The sequence below is a fragment of the Anser brachyrhynchus genome, assembly GCF_964034855.1.
Source record: "Anser brachyrhynchus genome assembly, chromosome: 13".
Classification (NCBI taxonomy): domain Eukaryota; kingdom Metazoa; phylum Chordata; class Aves; order Anseriformes; family Anatidae; genus Anser; species Anser brachyrhynchus.
The window spans coordinates 299,450-319,181 of NC_137708.1; the positions used below are offsets into that span (position 1 = coordinate 299,450).

At 37.4% G+C, this 19,732-nt stretch overlaps 2 protein-coding genes across 6 annotated transcripts in view; one reads left to right on the plus strand and one right to left on the minus strand.

Moving 5' to 3' along the window:
* Positions 1-12,377, plus strand: part of ZC3H12B (zinc finger CCCH-type containing 12B) — a 32,871-nt gene extending 20,494 nt beyond the window's left edge. For 2 of the 4 annotated variants that reach the window (XM_080553744.1, XM_080553745.1), the window contains exons 3-6: positions 4,436-4,575; positions 5,328-5,562; positions 5,653-5,759; positions 6,281-8,374. In XM_080553744.1, the coding sequence (XP_080409870.1) occupies positions 4,436-4,575; positions 5,328-5,562; positions 5,653-5,759; positions 6,281-7,701 (1,903 nt within the window). In that variant the 3' untranslated portion in view covers positions 7,702-8,374. Of the gene's footprint in view, positions 1-4,435; positions 4,576-5,327; positions 5,563-5,652; positions 5,760-6,280 lie in introns of all 4 variants that reach the window. The other 2 variants (XM_080553747.1, XM_080553746.1) reach the window with 2 other exon arrangements.
* A 2,916-nt stretch (positions 12,378-15,293) lies between these two features.
* Positions 15,294-19,732, minus strand: part of LAS1L (LAS1 like ribosome biogenesis factor) — a 30,935-nt gene continuing 26,496 nt past the window's right edge. The window contains exon 13 of one of the 2 annotated variants that reach the window (XM_080553756.1): positions 15,294-15,699. In XM_080553756.1, the coding sequence (XP_080409882.1) occupies positions 15,609-15,699 (91 nt within the window). In that variant the 3' untranslated portion in view covers positions 15,294-15,608. Of the gene's footprint in view, positions 15,700-16,392; positions 18,837-19,732 lie in introns of those variants that run through there. The other variant, XM_080553757.1, reaches the window with a different exon arrangement.

Below are 19,732 nucleotides of genomic sequence, written 5' to 3' on the forward strand. Positions count from 1 at the left end.
TGTAAAGTCATTTTAAGTTGTATTGTATATTTACACTGATAGCGAATCTTCCTTATGGAGTCTTTACTCCAGGCTTTTAAATATGATGTCACTCCTTTATATGCAATCCCTGTTCCCCCTACCCCCTCTTTAAACCAACTTCTCCCCTCAAATCTGTTGTTCTAGCAATTTAACTGTGCTGTGCTTTTGAGTTGATGGGTTTAATTCCTTTTTAAGTCCTTGAACGATGTTGAAAATTATTCCTCTTTATTACCCAGAGGTAACCGAATAGGAGAGGAAAACCCTGTTCTTTCAAAAATGACATGCAGTATATGCTGATGATATGCAGTGGACTTCAGGGAAGTTGAACTATTGCTGATCAAGCTTGCTCGGAATTCAGAGCAATTTAGCAGTGTCAGTACAGGGCTGTGCATGAGCTGAACATGCTGACTCACACAGCTATGGTGCTTGTAAATTCAGACACGTGTGCACACATGCACATGGCTGTTTGGGTAAACACTAGCTCAGGAGAGTTCTGTCCCATGCCACTTAGGAACATGTCTGTAGAACACAAGGTTAGCTAGACAATGCTTTTGCTTTTCATTGAGGAAAGTATGATTTTCTGTAAGGGAGTTGTTTAAACTGTCTGGTGATCAGTGGTATTAAGACTTTTGAGGTTCTTTTTTATGAAGATGTCCTATAGTATCAGCTTTTTGCTCTAAAAGAATTTGTGTTAAGATTCGTTTTCTATGTATTAAGAAAATTCAAATTTTTATAGGTGTATTGAGTTTTAATGGTGTAGGAGTTTTAAACTGAAAGAGTGTAGATGAAATACAAGGAAGAAATTCTTTACTTGGAGGGTGCTGAAGCACTGGCACAGGCTGCCCAGAGAAGCTGTGGATGCCCCATCCCTGGAAGTGCTCAAGGCCAGGCTGGATGGGGCTTTGGGAAACCTGGTGTAGTGGGAGGTGTCCCTGCCCGTGATAGGGGGGTGGTACTGTATGATCTTTAAGGTCCCTTCCAGCCCAAGCTGCTCTGTGATTCTGTGTCTCTCATTACATATGCGTTTGTCTTCCTGAGCAACTGTGGCATGTATTGAGGCCCTGCTTCCTAAGAAGTGGATGAACATCACTTGCTGATGCGAAGTAGAAAATATTTTTTTTTTCTTTGTTTTGCTTCTATGCGTCCTTTGCTTTTCTTTCATTAAACGTCTCCTATCAAACCTGCAAGGTTTTTATTTCCTCCATCTCATTTTCTCTGTCCTGCTAAGGAGGGGGAGTGAGAGAGCAGCTATGTGGTACTTAGCTGCCTATCAGTATTAAACTAGAACACCATCCAAAAGATGTCTCTGTAAAGCAACATCACCAATATTGGTTTTCTTAACTTTTTAAAATTTATTATTTATTATTATTTTTTTCCGATTTGTTTTATTTTCAGGCTCTGTACTGCTTGAATTACTTCTGAATGTTGTGTGACAGCAGCTGGAGAAAAGTGTGTGCGCATACTCTGATTGCATAGCTTAGAACTGATACTCTGTTTCTGAAACAAAATGCATATGCACCTGAAAATTTACAAGAATATTAAATTCTGTAAAATCTGAAATGTACAAAATCTAAAGAAAATTGTTTTAGTAACATTGTTGCTTTTGTACAAATTATTAATTTAAGTTGCAAGGATTTGGAAAATGCTGGTGAACCATAGGCCTTAGTTATACCATTGGTATTAGACACCTGTCTGCCTTTAGTCTATTTCAGTGTTGCTTTGTATGACATTTTGAGCTCAAGAAGAGCACACATCTTGCTACACTCTGGTAATCTGTGATTTTTTTCCAATAATAATAATGAGATTATTGAAGTAAAATTTGAATGATAATCTATAGAATAATACTAAAGACAATTTCAATAAGATGCAAATCTCTTAATTATGCAACATTGCTGTACAGGCTGAGAATACCTGAAAAAGGTAATATATTTCTTATGTTGAAAAATATTGCAGTCATTGGTGATGTAAATGGCAGCCTTGCCTTGGAGGTAAATTATATGTTTTATCTGAAAGGTGTCTAGAAAGAACCATTTCCATTTTCAGTATAGAAATTTGCTTGCCCAGTTTTGGGGATGCTACACAGAACTGACAGCTTAGAACAGGGTCGTACAGCAACTGGATGTCACTTCGTGTACAGCCAGTGCCAACTGCTTTAAGTAGTGGGAGGCATTCGTGGCATTGTATAGAGCCACAGAGCCTCCTTAATTACAGCCAACTGCTTGGACTACCCACATGCTGTGGGGCTGCTGTAGAGGAGTCGTCTCCTGTATTTTGCACTGCTAGCTAGGCCTCTGGTTATTTCTGGTGAGGGGTGTCATCACTGCACATGGCCCTTCCAGTGTTCTGGAAGCCTCCTGGACCAGGCCATGCAGCCACTTTTTAGGGGTGAGTATGCTCCTCAATACAGCATCACTGATGGGATCAAGTTAGCACCTTTTGCAATGAATGGAAAGATAGGAAGAAATTAAGTAATTTTCTTTACAAATTAATACGGAAGCCTCTGTGAAAATAATGAATGGTGCCAAACTGGGCAGCTTCTCTGCAATCATAGTGGATGAAAAACTGCAGCTGTGTTGGGGAAGAAAAATATTGAAAGAATACCTTTTGAGAAGTATAGCCAGGAGCATAGCATTGGCTTACTAGTCTATCCTTTTCAAATGCAAATTTGGAAGTAGTTGATTTTGCTAACCAAACTAAAGTATAACAAAAAAGATTGTGGGGTGTTGGTTTTTTTTTTTTTTGGTAAAACTCAGTTTTTATATTTATTTTTTTTTTCCTCAAGTGTTTTTTATCCATCAATTTTATGATGTAGTGACAATATCTGCACTACACTTTTTGGGCAAAGAAAACAGGCTTGATTGTAAATATGAAATCCAGACATAATGCAATCTGTATGTCTTTCTTACCTATGTAGAATAAGTAGAATCATAAAATATCCTGAGTTAGAAGGAACTCACAAGGACCATCGAATCCAAACCCTGGGTCCCCAAAAGGACCACCCAAAAATCAGACCATGTGTCTGAGAGTGTTGTCCAAGTGCTTTTTGAACTCTGTCAGGCTTGGTGCTGTGACCACTGCCCTGGGGAGCCCGTTCCAGTGCCCAACCACCCTTGCTGCAGAACCTGTTCCTAACATCCAGCCTGACCCTCCCCTGTTCCCGTCTCAGCTCCATGACGTTCCCTTGGGTCCTGTCGCTGTCCCCAGGGAGCAGAGCTCAGCGCCTTCCCCTCCGCTCCCCTCTCCCCTCATGAGGGAGCTGCAGGCCGCCATGAGGCCTCCCCTCAGCCTGCTCTGCTCTGGGCTGAACAAACCAAAGGACCTCCTCAACTGCTCCTCATGCGTCTTGCTCTCTAGAGCCTTCCCTACCTTTGTTGCCATCCTTTGGACAATCTCTATTAGTTTTGTGTCCTTTATATTGTGGTGCCCAAACCTGCACACGGTACTTGAGGTGACACTGCACCAGCACAGAGTAGGGCGGGACAATCGCTTCCTTCGACTGGCTAGCAGTGCTCTACTTGATGCACCCCAGGATGTGGTTGGCCCTCCTGGGGGGCCAAATACTAAGGATGTTATTCTTAATATATGTACTCATGTATTATTCAGGTGTTCGTGAACTATTTCCTGAGAGGATTTACAGTGAACTGAAGAATCAGGTTTTATGTTTAGCAAATCAAGACAGGAGCACCTGTAAGGTAGACTGAATGAGATTCGTACATAAAATTTTAACTAGATTCTATCAAACCTCTAAATATACTTTGCAGAATGAAGTGATGTAAAGCTACTTTAACCCCTCCCCTTTTCTCATTTACGTGCAGTTTCAGAGACTCCAGTTTGTTTCAGAAAACAAATTGTTTATTTTGGTGGGAAGAGAGGAAGGAGCTCCAACAACGTAAATATTTCTGTCTAAGAGAGAGAAATAAACCAATATATAAAGTAATGAAAAAAGCAGGATGTTTATTAAACTTTTGTAAACTTTTTTCTTTTTTTAATCTAGATGTTTAAAAGCAACTATATTACCCATGACAGCCAGCATCATTAGTTTATTTCTTTTTTATTATAACTATCTTTTTATGGTGCTACTTAAGGTAAGCTTAATTTGTTGGGGGAGGTAATAATTTTTCATCTGATCATCTAATAAAATGAAAAAGCAGAAATTTCACCAGCAGAAAAAGCAGTCAAATTTCACCATTTCTAATGCCTAAGTATCAGTGTTGTAATCTAATGATTAAATAGCTCTGGACAACTGTCGTTTCCAGCTATATAAGCTGGTTTAATAAAAAGATTTACTTGTCTTTACAAACTCTGCTTCCTTTATATCCCTAGACCACAGCAGCTTTGAAAGGAAAAGAACAAAACCCAAAGTCAAATGTAACTTTTGTCTTTGCTGTTTCTAAGACTTCTGCATTTTTTTCAGCCATGGAAATAAAGAAGGATTTTCCTGTCGGGGAATTCAACTAGCTGTTGATTGGTTTCTGGAAAAAGGACATAAAGATATCACTGTGTTTGTACCTGCATGGAGAAAAGAACAGTCTCGACCTGATGCACCAATTACAGGTAATGGATCAAGATTTTCTTTGACCCCTTGGTTTAAATAAATAAATGTGTTGTAGTAAAACAGAACTGCATCATCTTTCTAATGGGTACTACATACTGGGTTGTGGACAACACTCAACTGGGTTGAGCCCCACCAACTCAATTGTTTGTTTGAAAATATGACAATTTCACTGGTGAAGAACACATATTAGGTATTTGCATCTGCAAAAAATGGTAGGTATTTATGGATCATGTCAATGCTGTTGAGTGAAGTATTCCTAATTTTTCCACTAGCAAACATTGTTTAGTATACAGGAAATGATTCTTAGTTGCTGGGCTAGCATAAAAACAAGCTGTATAAGGCCAGGGACTAATTTAATAGTGTTATCTTGAACACTGAAGAAGCAGAATGTGCTTTGACCTACAGACAGTACTTATATTTTGCTCTAGGCTAACAAGAAAGTTATTTTAAGACAGTAACAACTGAGTTCTTGAGATGTACGTTTTCTCACCCTTTCTGAACATAGTTGTTTACAGAGGAGCAGAGCAGTTACGAAGCTTAAATGTTAAATATTTACCTATTGCTTTGAAAGCTCAGAAATAAAGTGGCATTCTCCTTTTTTTTTTAATGATAATGAGGACCATATATGCACATAGTTACAAAATACCACTTCAGAAAAGAGGAAGAGAAATTTCATATTTCAAAAGCTGCATTTCTTTTTTTTAAAAAAAAGGACTTTTAAAGAAGCTTCTCGACTAAACTTATTTTACAGATCAAGAAATCTTACGTAAATTGGAGAAAGAAAAAATTCTTGTTTTCACCCCATCTCGAAGAGTTCAAGGAAGAAGAGTAGTTTGCTATGACGACCGATTCATAGTAAAACTTGCTTTTGACTCAGATGGCATCATTGTATCAAATGACAACTATAGGGATCTTCAAAACGAAAAACCAGAATGGAAGAAGTTCATAGAGGAGCGACTGCTAATGTATTCTTTTGTGAATGACAAGTATGTTTTTTTCTTCATAAGTTAGGCAGATTTGCCAATTCAGAATCCTCGTTAAAAGCTGAATTTCACATTTCACTTATTTTGCATTAGATTTATGCCTCCTGATGATCCTTTAGGACGCCATGGTCCAAGCCTTGAAAATTTCTTAAGGAAAAGGCCAGTTATTCCTGAACATAAAAAACAACCGTGTCCTTATGGTAAGTGCCTAAGTCAGATTGATATGCTGTATTTGAAGGTAGGTGAGGCAAGCAATTAATTAACATCATCTCGTTACTTTAAAAAAAAAAACAACTAATTTTTCTTGTTGCCATCCAAGCACTGTATTTATTTTTATACCCGTCATGCCAATATTAATAAAAACAATATAGCAGAAAGTTAAGGCTAACCAGATATACCTTGTGTATATCACAGCTTTTTGCTATTTTTTTTTCTGTTTTTTATTCAAGGAAGGAGATTCATAACCATACAGACTGTGTTAGAGAGAGATGATTTGTTTTGTATAGAATTGATTATGGTGTCAGTATTGAAATCATGAGCAGTAGGAAGAAAACTGATGTGGATATAGGTAATAACAGAGTTTGACTGCTTGTTTATATAATTATTCCTTACAGTTATAGTAAAGAAACATTACAATTAAGAAACAGTGAAAGAGAAAGATAAAAGATAGTAGTATCAATTAACCTTTGGTTTATTTATCTTGCAAATACTTTTCTTACAGGTAAAAAGTGCACCTATGGGCACAAATGTAAATATTACCACCCAGAACGGGCAAACCAGCCTCAAAGGTCAGTAGCGGATGAGCTTCGGATAAGTGCCAAATTATCTGCTGTGAAAACTATGAGTGAGGGAGCCTTGGCCAAATGTGGCACAGGGCCATCCAGCTCCAAAGGAGAGATCAGTTCTGAAGTGAAACGCATTGCCCCAAAACGCCAGTCAGATCCAAGCATTAGATCAGTAGCTGTGGAGCCTGAGGAAAAGTTAACAGTAGCCCGCAAGTCCGAGGCCAGCTCTGTCCCGTCTCTGGTTTCTGCATTAAGTGTACCAACGCTCCCTCCACCAAAAAGCCATGCAGCTGGTGCATTAAATACTCGTTCTGCAAGCAGTCCGGTGCCAGGTTCCTCACAGTTCACGCATCAGAAATCCTCACTGGAACACATGTCCAGTGTGCAGTATCCTCCTATACTAGTCACCAATAGCCATGGCACCTCAGTTAGTTATACTGACCAGTATCCCAAATACGAATCGTTAGGGGACCATGGCTATTATTCCTTACTCAGTGATTTCTCCAACTTGAGCGTAAGTAGTATGCATAACACAGATTATTACGGGGCTGATACGGACCAGGGGATGTATTCTAGAAACTCAAGCCCCTGTCCTGACAATTGCTTAAGCCATACAAGTAATGATTCGTATTCCTCTTACAATGACTTGTATCTGGGTGTAGCAGATGCCAGTCCAGAAGACAATGTGAAGATCCACAGACTGCCATCGCAAAATCGTCTTCAGCCTTTTTCCCATGGTTACCATGAAGCCTTAAATAGAGTTCAGAGTTACGGAACTGAAGAGCCTAAGCAATCCCTTCGCAAACAGTCAGTTTCCCACTTAGGCCTGCATGCCCAGCATCCAGTTGTTGGAGCACGGTCCAGTTGTCCAGGAGAATACCCTGTGCCTCAAAATATTCATCCATCAACTGCACAACCAAGCCGTGCCTTGGTCATGACAAGAATGGACAGTATTTCTGACTCACGGCTTTATGAAAGTAATCCTGCACGGCAGAGAAGACCACCTCTCTGTCGGGAACAGCATGCTAGTTGGGATCCGTTACCATGTGCATCAGACTCTTACACTTACCACTCGTATCCATTGAGTAACAACCTCATGCAGCCATGTTATGAACCTGTAATGGTAAGAAGCATGCCTGAGAAGATGGAGCAACTCTGGCGGAATCCATGGATTGGGGTATGTGGTGAGCCACGGGAACCACATATCATTCCAGAACATCAGTATCAAACATACAAGAACCTCTGCAATATCTTTCCACCAAGTATTGTCCTTTCTGTGATGGAAAAGAATCCCCACATGACAGATGCACAACAGCTGGCAGCTATGATTGTTGCCAAATTAAGAACAGGGCGTTAAATTACTATAGCCTCTTTTGGATAAATGAAACTATACAGCGCATAGGAACTGGAATTAAAATGAAGAAGGGAGTGGGCCAGTCTACTGTAAATATTTTGTAATAAGTTAGTATAAAGTCCTGTACACAGTAGCAATCATATATATATAGAGAGAGAGAGAGATAGATAGAGGCACTATATAAGAGTTGATTATATTGTAAATTTTAAGATTTTAAATATAGGGATTTTTTTAATAGTATTTTACAGGAAATGCATACCTTGCTGCATGGATAGCTCATTAAGAACTACAATGTCAAGTTCAGTGTCTCAAAGCTTTTAATACAAAATTATTGTTAGCAATTATATTGCATGTATTAGTGTACACTTTCAATTTGATTATAAATACCTAACTGGCCTTTCAAAGCATGCTCTATACAGTCCCAGATGACTTTTAGGGTTTCAGCTTTGCCATTTGACACTGCCTATTGGTACATCAAATAGCGAAAAAATAAACTTGACAAAAATTACTCAATTTGTAGAAGGATAAACTGGTTGAATCTCTTTCAGCTTTTGAATGTCAGTATTGTTGGTACTTAAATTTCAAAACTGTTCCCCAAGAGTTTATTGTCCAGTATGTCAGTTCAACCCAACAGAAGCCAAATACTTTATTAAATTAGGACCAAAACATTCAGGAGTATGAAGGCGTGAGCACCATTCAGTAAACTGAAAGATGTTTAACTGTAGCTTCCCTCTTCAGAATTGCCTGTCAACTGTGCAGTGAACAGCTGCTGTTCCAGATGATTAGAGAAGACAAAAGAAAATTGTCAGTTTTATGTAAATTGGATTACTCAGACTCAAGCAACGGGAACTGAATGTTAATGTGGAAGCTCATCAGTAACTAAGCCCTTCTGGAGGCAAGGATGGTATTTGGGTGAAACTAACATGCAAGATCTTGAGAAGGGAGTGTGAGAGGCTGTTTCTTGAAAAGAGATGCTACAGTTTGGGCTTGTAGCAAGGTTGGCCTCGTTTTGCTCTTCAGCTCCACGCAAAGGTGTGCATTTGCCTCATGATGGTTTCTAGAGTCCTGTTTCAACAGGTAAGATAATTTTGTGTGGCATTGTTTGCGCAACTGGTATTTTGCTCAGGGTGGGAACCTTTGTAGCTAAATGTCTCCAAAAGAGGCGTTTATTGTTTTTTAAGCTGCACTGACTGAACGCCCTTTTTTGAATCCATTGTATATTTCAACATTTTGAACCATTACTAACTCGATATGTCTCGAGCTAGGACTTGTTGACTTCTACTGTAGTTTTTTTCATGAAAGTTGAGAAGGCCTGGTTTTATGGCCTTTTGTTTCTTCATGAGAAGGTGTGACACTGCCTAAATGTTTCTTACTGTGAAACACACGGAACGTGAGGCTGCAGTCAGGGTTGTTTCTGGTGTTTTGATAATGGCTTGCATGCTGCTTTCTAGTTCTCTGTTTGTCTGAGGAACAAAACATTATTTCTTCCATTTGTGTTACTGTAATAATAGTTGGTTTGATTCACGATATCTTGCAGGCTATTTATCATGTGCAAAATGTGTTCCTGTCAGGTCAAAAAAAACAATCAAACCAACAGCAAAGAAAACAATTAACAGGTGCAATGACAATTAACATACAGATAATTGATAACCGTACCATTTCACACATGATAAATATTCTTCCATTGGAACAGGTAACATACATAATGACTATGTCATTATGTATTTAAATTGAATTAACTTGAAGGTGATTTTTGTATTTACAGTTGATGTTTAAAAATAAGTAAGTTTTAATTAGTTGGTTAATGGGAAAAATAAGACTTCGGACACTTATAATAGTTGGAGAAAACAGAAAATTCTTGACCAATATTCAAATATGTTTCTCTTAGGAACCAGCATTTTCCATTTTTAATTTGCAATTAATTCTTATTCTCTTCTCTTGCATGGTATAAGCAGCTGAGAGCAGTGCCTCAAATAACCAGAAATGACCTTTTGTTTGTTGATACAAATTGTATCTCTTTTTCTTGATTGTATAAAAACTGTTTAAAAAAAAAAAAACACACCAAAAAAAACCCACAACCCATAAACCTCTAGACTAACTTCAGTATTACATATTCACCACAATGTTTGTGACACTGTGTGTCACAGGGAAGTAGCCCATGAGTAATTATGAATCTTTTTTATTTAAAATGGGCACTTGTAGTTTATAGACAAACAAGGACAACTTTTCAGAACCAGTTTATTATGTGCACAGAAACTGTGTGTACACCTCAAAGCATTACATGGTTATCTTTAGTCTATTAAGCAGATACATTCTTGCACTAAACTTTATGTAAAAATCTTGCTGTTAGCTCATCTGCATGTGTTTAAAATGTAACAATATAATTGCTGTAGACACTGCTTTATTCTTAACAGATTCATTTATAAATTATTTAGGTTTAAAATGAAGTTTATTGTGCACTCATGTTTTCCATCTTGCATGGAATTAAATACTTGTATGTAGAAGAATGTTTGTTCCCTTTTTCTCCAATTATAAAGATAAGCTATCTTAAGAGGGTTTGGTAGGTGTTTTTGATGCTTTCAGATGTGGAAGCCTGAGCAGAAGTTACTGTATGAAATTGTGGGTGGTTTATGGAGAAACTCATTTTTGTAGGACTTGTCTAGTTATTTTAATTTTCACTAACTTTGGTCTTACTGATAAAAAGGAATTATCCTGAACAACAGGAATGCTATGCTACTGCAAACCCAGCATATCATTTCCCAAAGGCACTTCGAAGGCAAAATTGTCTTTTTCTAAGAAGGTATTTGCATCCATCCTGCATAGAGTTATAGACTGGGCAGCGTAGCCTTGTGGAAATAATTTGCAAATCTTGTGCTTGTTTAGTCCTCCTTAGAGGTAATGAAACTTTTATATGTGATGTAGTCTTTCCTAATCAACTAGTTTAAGTGATAATTTTGCCATCCACATCTGTTCTCAGATATGTTTACAAGCCAATTCATAACACTGACACATTAATTAACCTTCAGTGCATAAGCTTAGATTTCTTCTTACACGGAAGAGTTGATCTTATTAATACATGACCATAACTGTCTATATTGTAAATATAAGACTTTGTATAAATGCTCTTTTTGAGAGCATGGTATTTAAATGTTTTTAAAACTGTAAGAGAACAGTTCTAGAAACTGTGTTTTAATAAAATCCATAGAATTAACAAAATTCTAGGTGAGAAACTGGGAAAAAAAAAAAGTAGAAAGGTGAAATCCTGGCCTGTTGCAATCGGCAAGAGTTAAGCAGTAGACTTTAGCAGGGCCAGGGTGTACTTCAGGAGTTCTGAATTACTGATCTTTAATCTTTAGCTATATTACTTTCACATAATTTATCACTTAAGTTCACAATGTTAAATTCATGATTCAAAAACCAAATGCTTTATGAGATGTCAGCCTAAGTTATTTTACGTGTTTTTGTAAGAATTACATGTTAGTGATATATTCAGTTGTACATACAGTATATTTGACTAACATTAGTCCTGTTGTCGTCTTATTGAGCTACAGTAGTGGGCTTTATTCATCTGTAGAATTAAACATTATGGTTTAATTGTTGTAAAATTTTATAAATCTCTTTGGGTTGTTTTGGATGACCCAAATATAATGTAAGTCTCAATGACAAAATGAGTGAAAAATGGGTGTTAAACCAGTATGTGGTATTTCTAAAACACTGTAGTAAGTGTGCAATGCTCTAGCTGCAGCTGCATGTATTTCATTCACTAGCATGAGTCTGTTTATGTTCAGCTTTTTGTAAAAATGTTTTAAATTTTGAACACTTAAAAATAGTGGGCATATGGTTGCTTAGAACAAGCAGAAAAATTCTCCATAAAAAAGTAACAAAACACAAAAGCATCTATTTAGACAAGTCCTCCATACATAGTTTTAACGCCAATTTGCCTCAGACTCTGAATTACGGCATTTTGGAATTCTTAATGATAAAGCCAGAAAATGCAAACAATGAATCCATTGAAGTAAGTCTGTTTAAAAAAAATACTTGGTTGGTGGCATACATGTATACATGTGACTTATACCAAACTAGAATCGGGAACATTTCAGGGGATATATTTTGACTACAGTAATTTTAAAAAATTCCGTTCTAAAAAAAAAGAAGAAGGGACAGACATAATTTCTGTGACACTTCGCTCCACAGAAATACTACTATTTCTTGACTTGCCAAAGGTTTTACCCAAAACACTACTACTATTGGACTCATATTAGTCAGATTGTGAGACTTGAATAGTCAAATCTCATTATTATTACTACGGTAAGTGTTCAGCTTTAATACCCTTCTTATGTACCCCACAGCAGTCTGTTTGACAGAGCCCTATTAATTGTATTTCTTGCAATATTTCAACTAGAAAAATACAAGTGCACTGTTACTTAAATTACTTACTCTCGTGCCAGTGTTTGCTTAGTCTTTGAAGAGCCCTTATACAATATCTATGATTTTGGTCTTTGGTATTTATGTAAACATACTGAAATTATTGAGAGGAATCCAAAAGAAATATAGGCTGTTACCTGTAACTCCCTGCTCTGTGTAAAAGGTTTGCACAACTATTTAATATATATGAAATATGTTATACTTTATATATATATATAAACCTGCTTATTTAATAAAACTGAGAGCCACTGGTTTATTTGTTTCTAGCTTTTTATTTTCAACCCTTTTTAGGAGAGAGCCCTGAAGAACTGTTTTGCCCAAAACAACTGTCACAGTTTCTCTTTTTTTCAGATGATTTACAGGAAAAATACCCAGATTCTGAAATCATACATAATGCTTAGCTTTTCTGTCTACATTTAAATCTGTGTAGGAAAAGGACAAGAATAAGGGTCTCTGTTTTACTTTAAAAAGCAGAGGAGAGTCCTCTCCATAATACTTAGATTCCACTCTCTTGTCAATTTCTGTATTAAACAAATTTTCTTTGGCCATTTAAACACCTAATACTTTCCCTTACTGTGTGACAGGTGATACAATGTGCAACTGCTTTCACTCAAAAATGCTTTAAATTGTTTGGTGAAAAAATTAAAGGAAGTAGAAGGAAAATGATGTAAAATGATCTTTATCTGTATCTGGGTTTGCTTGAACATCTCACCATGTTTGTTCCCACAATGGCCAGCTAGCTGTAACCCTTTGTACCAGTGAAGTCAATTGGAGAGTGGCCGCCTTTAGGATTCACAAAACAAAATATTAAAGACTTGAAGAGCCAGGAATAAATTATCCTAATGTTTCCACTATTCCATCCAATTACTTACATTGAAAACAAATTCAAAAGGTGGCAAGGGACAAGAGGGATCACAAGCTGTGAATGTGGTAGTCCCAAGGCCCTAACTTCCTCCTTCAGCAATTCCTATTTCCCTGGTTTATCCTAGTAGTCTTCCATAGGAGCTGGAACTTTATCTCCAGTCCCTTCTGTAGCTTCCCTTTGGAGGTTTTTCGTTTGTTTGTTTGGTTGGTGTTAGGTTTTTTTGTTTGTTTTGTTTTTGTTTTTCACCAGACAATAAAAACCTGTCTGGAAAGATTAATTTACAGGGAGCAGGCAGTCTCAAGCAGTCCTGCCCAATGCAAAGGGAAAAATAAAGTACTTCAGGAATACATCAACACCGCCTTTCTTGTCCCCATTCAGAACACGTTTCTAGTAAAGAAAATAATCAGCAGGCTGAAAAAGAAATTTTACTTAGAACCTTTATCAAAGGGGGGAAAAAGTGACATATGGCACAGTATTTGCCAGCATCATACTTCCCTTTTCATACTGTTGTTTGCATTGACTTCAGAAGTACCAAATACACTAACTGTTAACTTACTTGCTTTTTATGTCATTTGAACCAGTCAGCTTTAAATGTTAAAGATTATCTGTGCTTTTTATTATATGCTATTAATACTAATTTTGTCATTTAATTATTTATGTTTTACACTATTGTTTCTTTATAGAAGTTGAAACAGTTACGTTTCTTTTCTCCAGCCATTCACAACTTCATTTTTTTCCATTGTTTTATGCCTGCTCCCCCACCTTTCCCATCAGTAACACTGTTTAAAATTCATGCCATTACTACAGCTTCTCCTTAAGTCTTGATATACATATATATATATATTATTTTTTTAAAAAAAAAAAAAGCAGCTGGCAGTTTTGTTCTTTTCTACGGATATTCACGGCACTGGATTTAGCTATTTTGTTTGACTCTGCAATTAGATCAAACCCAGGACCTTTATTCTGTAATTCATTATGTGGGGGTGATGGCAGATAGAAAAGGCAGTAACTACAGCTGACGAAGAAACTATAATAGGACGTGACTTTACTGAGTAAACCTTTACCAAAGGGGAAAAAGGTCACGTGCAGCACAGTATTTGCCAGCACTGTACTTTCCTTTTTGAACTGTTACGCTTGCACTGACAGGTCTCAGAAGTACCAAACACAGTACTTTAAGAAATTTAATACTCTACTTTGTACAGTAATAAAAGCACAAATCCTTTTCACTGAATATTTCCTAAATAAGCTTGAGGAACTAGTGAGTAAAAGAAGTAACTTAAAATACTAAAAAGAGGAAGGGCTTACAGGAGAAATGCCCCATAACAGAAAAAGAAGTTTGCTTTCTTTTGCTTTGTGTAAAACCCGTCCTACTGCTTGTTTTTAGAGAAAGAAATGTAGAACACATCTGCCATTCTAAATAATTGTTGGCTGTCTGGTAAAAGACTAACTGGAGTAGGACAGGATGACAAAAAATTAGAAAAGAAAAAATACATTATGGACACTTAGGTAAGCCTTTACTTGATAGCCAGCCCAAGGCATCCACGTATTTGCTGTTCTAAACTTGTAGTTCTATCTTGTCCAATATACTGCTAAAGTTGTATGTCCCTTTTTGTGTCTCTTTAAATGGATTATTAGCATATAATGAGAACAGTAATGCCAAGGAACTAAAACGATGCCATTTCACGACATTGCACTGACATTTTCCTACTTCTGTTTATTTTTTTAAATACTGCCAATTACTAGACTGACTCAGAGAAAGGCTCTTTTTACCCTTTAGCAGATATAATCCAACAGATTATTACCGAGAAGTCTTGAAATAAAAATGCTTTAACTCTTAATATGTTGACAGGTAATTGCAGAAGCTTCTAAGTTCCAAGAACCTTTAATACAAGTAAAGAAAGCTTAATTTAGAAAAATAGCTGTCCTTGCTCTCACCAACTTTCTAGCATGACAATCAAATCCATTTCTACAGTAATCATGCTAGCTTCCAGCAAGGGCCACAGTATTATTTATCAACCTCAGCAAAATCATGACCTCAAGAGTACCACTTGAAACAACTTATGAGAAGAAAAAAGCTGAAGATGTTTATGCACTGAAGTGCATTCAGCCATGCTGTAACTCACCTGATTCCTGGAGCTTCATGTGAAATCCTTGCTAGATTAAAAGTGCAACACAGTCTTATCCTGGCGAAATAATTCTAACTCATACATGACAATATTAGTGTCACTGAAAGTGAAAGGGTTTAATAGTCTGGCCAATAAGGACAGACAGAAAAGGAGGAAGAAAAAAAGGAGGAAAAGAAAGGTTTGCCTTCAGTTGGTGACATTTATTAACCACAAAAAAAAATTTAAGCAATACTGAGGGATTCCAAAGTATACTAACTGTATTTCATAAACATCAACTAGAGCTAGAAGTTCATGACAGTGGTTAAGCAGACAATAGCTACTATACATGGAACTTACAACACTTTGATAAAATACTGATTTTACATGGTAAAAAGTACTAAGTCCTCATGAAAAAAAAAAATAATCCTGGAGTGGCTATTTCCATACCACCATTACTAGTTCCTCTGTGTCACTTATCTTGTGCAATGCTGAAAGCTGCAGAGCACTTTGCTGTCTTAGAAAAGCTGAAGGCCACTTTTTATTTTATGGAAGTCATTCTGGGTCCATAGCAATCCTCCTGTCACAGGAATATTCAATTCTGCAGAGCTGCGAGAGGAAGAGAAATAAACCACATAAGCACTGAGCTGATTTAGAAACTCACATCACAAAAGTAAATTTCTTAGCATGTTAAACTTTTAAGAAGTTTTACCTCCAAACCAAAATGTTATTTCTCATTTCTAGCTCTGATCATTTAACTGATGGAATGCCCTTAATTTTTAACCAGTTTGTTCATGAGAGAGAACAGTCTGAGGACCAAAGGTACCAAAACACAAACCAATGGAAAGATTACCAGCTGCTAACAATGGCAAGGGAGACATGACTCCAGAAACAACCACACAACAGTTCTTGTCTCATCTGTCCTTTGCAGCTAGCAATACAAGGTAATCACGTGAAACTTTAATGCAGCAAGAAGCCAACATAAAAACAATCTGTTATAAATGTTACAAAGCTTGTATGTCTGCACACAGAAACTAGCCCTTCCTATGGCTTGACCCAGAAGTCACAGAATCTAGAGCATTTACAAAAAGTTTAAAGGAAGTTATTGTTTGGTGTCACTGACCGCATGCTAAGTCATTTCTAACTGCAGAAGTTGGCTGATTCTCAAACAGGCGTAAAATACCTTTTCCTTGCAGAAGTTACCTGGTTAGGGCTGAGTCCCCCATGACTCACGACCACAACACGCAAAGGAACAAATACTTTTTTTTTTTTTCCAGTGTTCTCAGACATAAGGCACCCTTAAGCTCAAGGTTCAAAGAGAAGTTGAAGAACACAGGTAAAACATTCCCTACCCAAAGCTTTACTATGTGAAGAAACTTAAAAAACTACTGTGTTGTTAGGTAGGTCAGACTAGGGTTTAACATTTTTATTCAATTTTATGAGAATAGGAAGTTAAAAGCTGTATTTTAAAAATAAGATGTTTATAAATGAGCCAGTTGAAACCTGCTATCTGACACTGTGAAGAAGAAAAAGGGAAAACCTGGTCGGCATCTGCATGTTTTTCATGTATGCTCAAGGAGAGTTCATGCAGTCCCAGCTACAACCTAGCATCCCCCAGGATATGAATATATTACCTGTCCACTTTAAGGTCTTTACCCTTCAGCACATTATTTCCCTCTCTCACCCACCTGCTTATGCATCTCATTCTTAGGACAAAAAATCCAGCCATTATCCATGACCATTGAATGATGAATGCCATTTCTGAAATGTCAGTGAAAATCTCGATACAATCCCTAAAGCAATTGCAGGTCTGCAACTCTACTCTCAGGAAACTCTCTGTCATTGCCAACTGCTGCTTTGTCCCTGCTGTCACATAAAACTGACACTGGGAGTAAACAAAAGGCACATATGCTTACCACAAAAACAAAACATCTGCCTGAGGATGACAGCAGCTATTCAAAGCTTCTGAGGTTGCTGCAGCAAACCCTAAGGACAAACTTTGATAAGAGCAAAGCACACACCAGAAAACCCACAAAAGAACACTATCTTTTGGGACCAGGGAGGAAAGATTTTCTACAAGATTTTCCAAAGCATCTAAGCATCACAGGAACTTACGTCTCATGTTAAACCAGAACCATTTCTGTAAACAAGATTGAGATGTTTGGAAAGTTTTATTTATACAGCAGCTTAAAAGCTATATACTGAAAAACTCAATGCCTTTTCAAATGATCGGTACTGGAATAACTGGAATATAGCAGAGGCTGCTGCTCAGAGCTCCTCAGGGGGACACAATTTTTCCTTTAGTGTCGAAACACCTCCTAGACACTCCCTGCGCAGACGAAACACTGCCAGGGACCTTGTAAAAAAGTCAACACAGAAACATCATAGATATCACACCCAGCAGTAAAGACCTGATGTTCTTTCTCTGGCTGTTGGAAACTACCCAGAATTCAGCCTGCTAATGAGATAATTCTTCCTCCTTTGTGATGCACACTGCTCATTACTCATGACTTCACTCGTCATTCCCAGGACAGAGACTCTGGGGACAGACACTGACATAATTTGCTGCCTTAAATGTACTGCTCCGTTCTCATCTGCTGACCTGGTGAATTAGGGCTGCAGCAAAAGGTTGTGCTTCTACTACGTGACTTGTCCAAAGTCCTTTTTCCAAATTCTTCAGGAAACCCTTAATGCAGTTCATTACTTTGATTTGCCATAAGTCTGGGGAGCCAAAGAGAAAGTTAAAGATGGCCCTAGCTTTTACAAAGACTGTGTCCCATTGCCTATGTTGCAGACGCTTTTATCCAAGCATCTTATAGATATTTCCAAAGTACACCATCACATTTTCACAGTCTCTCATACCATACTGTGGGTATGATGACAACACTAAGCTTGTCAGAACAGCTCTCTGCAGACAGGGAAGTTGGAGAACACTACCAAGAATTAGTAAATAGAAAACACCCCTTCTGCAAACGTGCCATATATACCACCCATTTGAAGGGGAAGCTGAAAACTCATGTAGCTGCAAGGCAGTGAAGTTTCCGAATAGAAGAATACATGAGAAGTAATGAAGAAACTCTGCTCCCCCTCTGCCTCTGGGCAAAGTCAAGAAAACCTTCCAGATGATTTTGGCAAAAGGAGAAGCTACAGTGGAAGAGAAATAAGAGGAATGAGCAAGTTAATGTTATAGCACTCCTGGTAAAACTTAAGATTAGTTCCAGGCCCAGCTACAGAATTACATCAGTTTTTCCTCATCTTTCTGAGCTTTTTCCTTTCCTGCCAGGTTGTGATCTGAGTACCAGAAACTCTATGCTCCTTTTCACCTACACAGACGGATGGAGAAACACTTGCTATTTTTGATCTGATATGTACATTTTCGTTTTCTACATGGGTATTTTCTAATCATATAAGCTGCATGACAGTATACACTCACCACTAGTTCAAAAAGCAGCCAAACAGAAGCTGCATACGAGGAGAAAAAGAAAACCACCTTCTTGTCTGAGTATAGAAAAAGCTTTTGCAATTGCTCCTCTCAGCATCTTAGGTGACAAGGAAAGCAATTATCGATGGCACAGGGGAAAGTAACGCCTGCTGGCTTATCTGAGTCTGTATAACGTAGCACTGAGATGTACATACCTAACTTGTAACACTTTGGTTTGCAATCAATATACACTGGATTCTCACCATGACTAAATCATACTTCAAAAGGCAGTCCAGGCATCATCCCCCAAAGAGATCTAGTGCGACTGATAAGGGAAGGAAACATTAATTAATCTATCAGTTTGATCTAGACAGTTGCAGAATTTGATAAGCCAACATCAGAGACAGACTTCTTTTTTGTCAGAGCATTTGATGCTTTCGATACACTTGCTGAAATGGTTTACTGGCAGGTATAGAAAGAAATCTCAACCACATAGAAGAAAGGACATCATAATACTTGCTAATCATGTTAACTCTATCACTTAATGAAAATAAAAAAATATTTAAAGATTTATTTTTTCCAGTGAATCTTAGCTTCACAGATCAAGAGATCTTCAATTCTGAAGTTAATAAAGAAACGCCCATCCTTTAAAAATAAATAAAAGACATATCTGTTTCTTTTGCAGGCTATAAAGCTCCAAATACAGTCAGGTTAAAAGAAGTTGCACAAAGAAATGAAACCCACAACTTAAACATTCCCATGTTTGCTCTCCAAGTAGCCAGAACTAGGTGCTCCAGAAGACAGCATAAACTTGGTAAAAACAATAAAATATATGTATTACAAAATTGCTTTTTCCCAATCCCAGGTTCTTTGTGGTTATTGTATATGTCCTCAAATATACTACTGAAAAGCAGTACTAACCAAATTTCACAAGATCGTGTTACTGTTCTTACAAATACCTCAAACTAGTTTTCTTTTTGGACAAAAATGGTTAAATGCAGAGGATTTTTCTCAGTTCTTAGTTTATTACTGAATCTACTTCAGCAGTTTATTACGATTACCTTTTTTTTTTAATTGATAAAGCAGGAAGAGAAAAGACAATAGATCTTTTCAGAGAATCACAGAGGTTGGAAGGAATCTCTCAGGATTGTCTACGCCAATCCCTCTGGTTGGGTCCTCTAGAACAGGTTGTGCGGGATCGCATCCAAGTGAGTTTTGAAT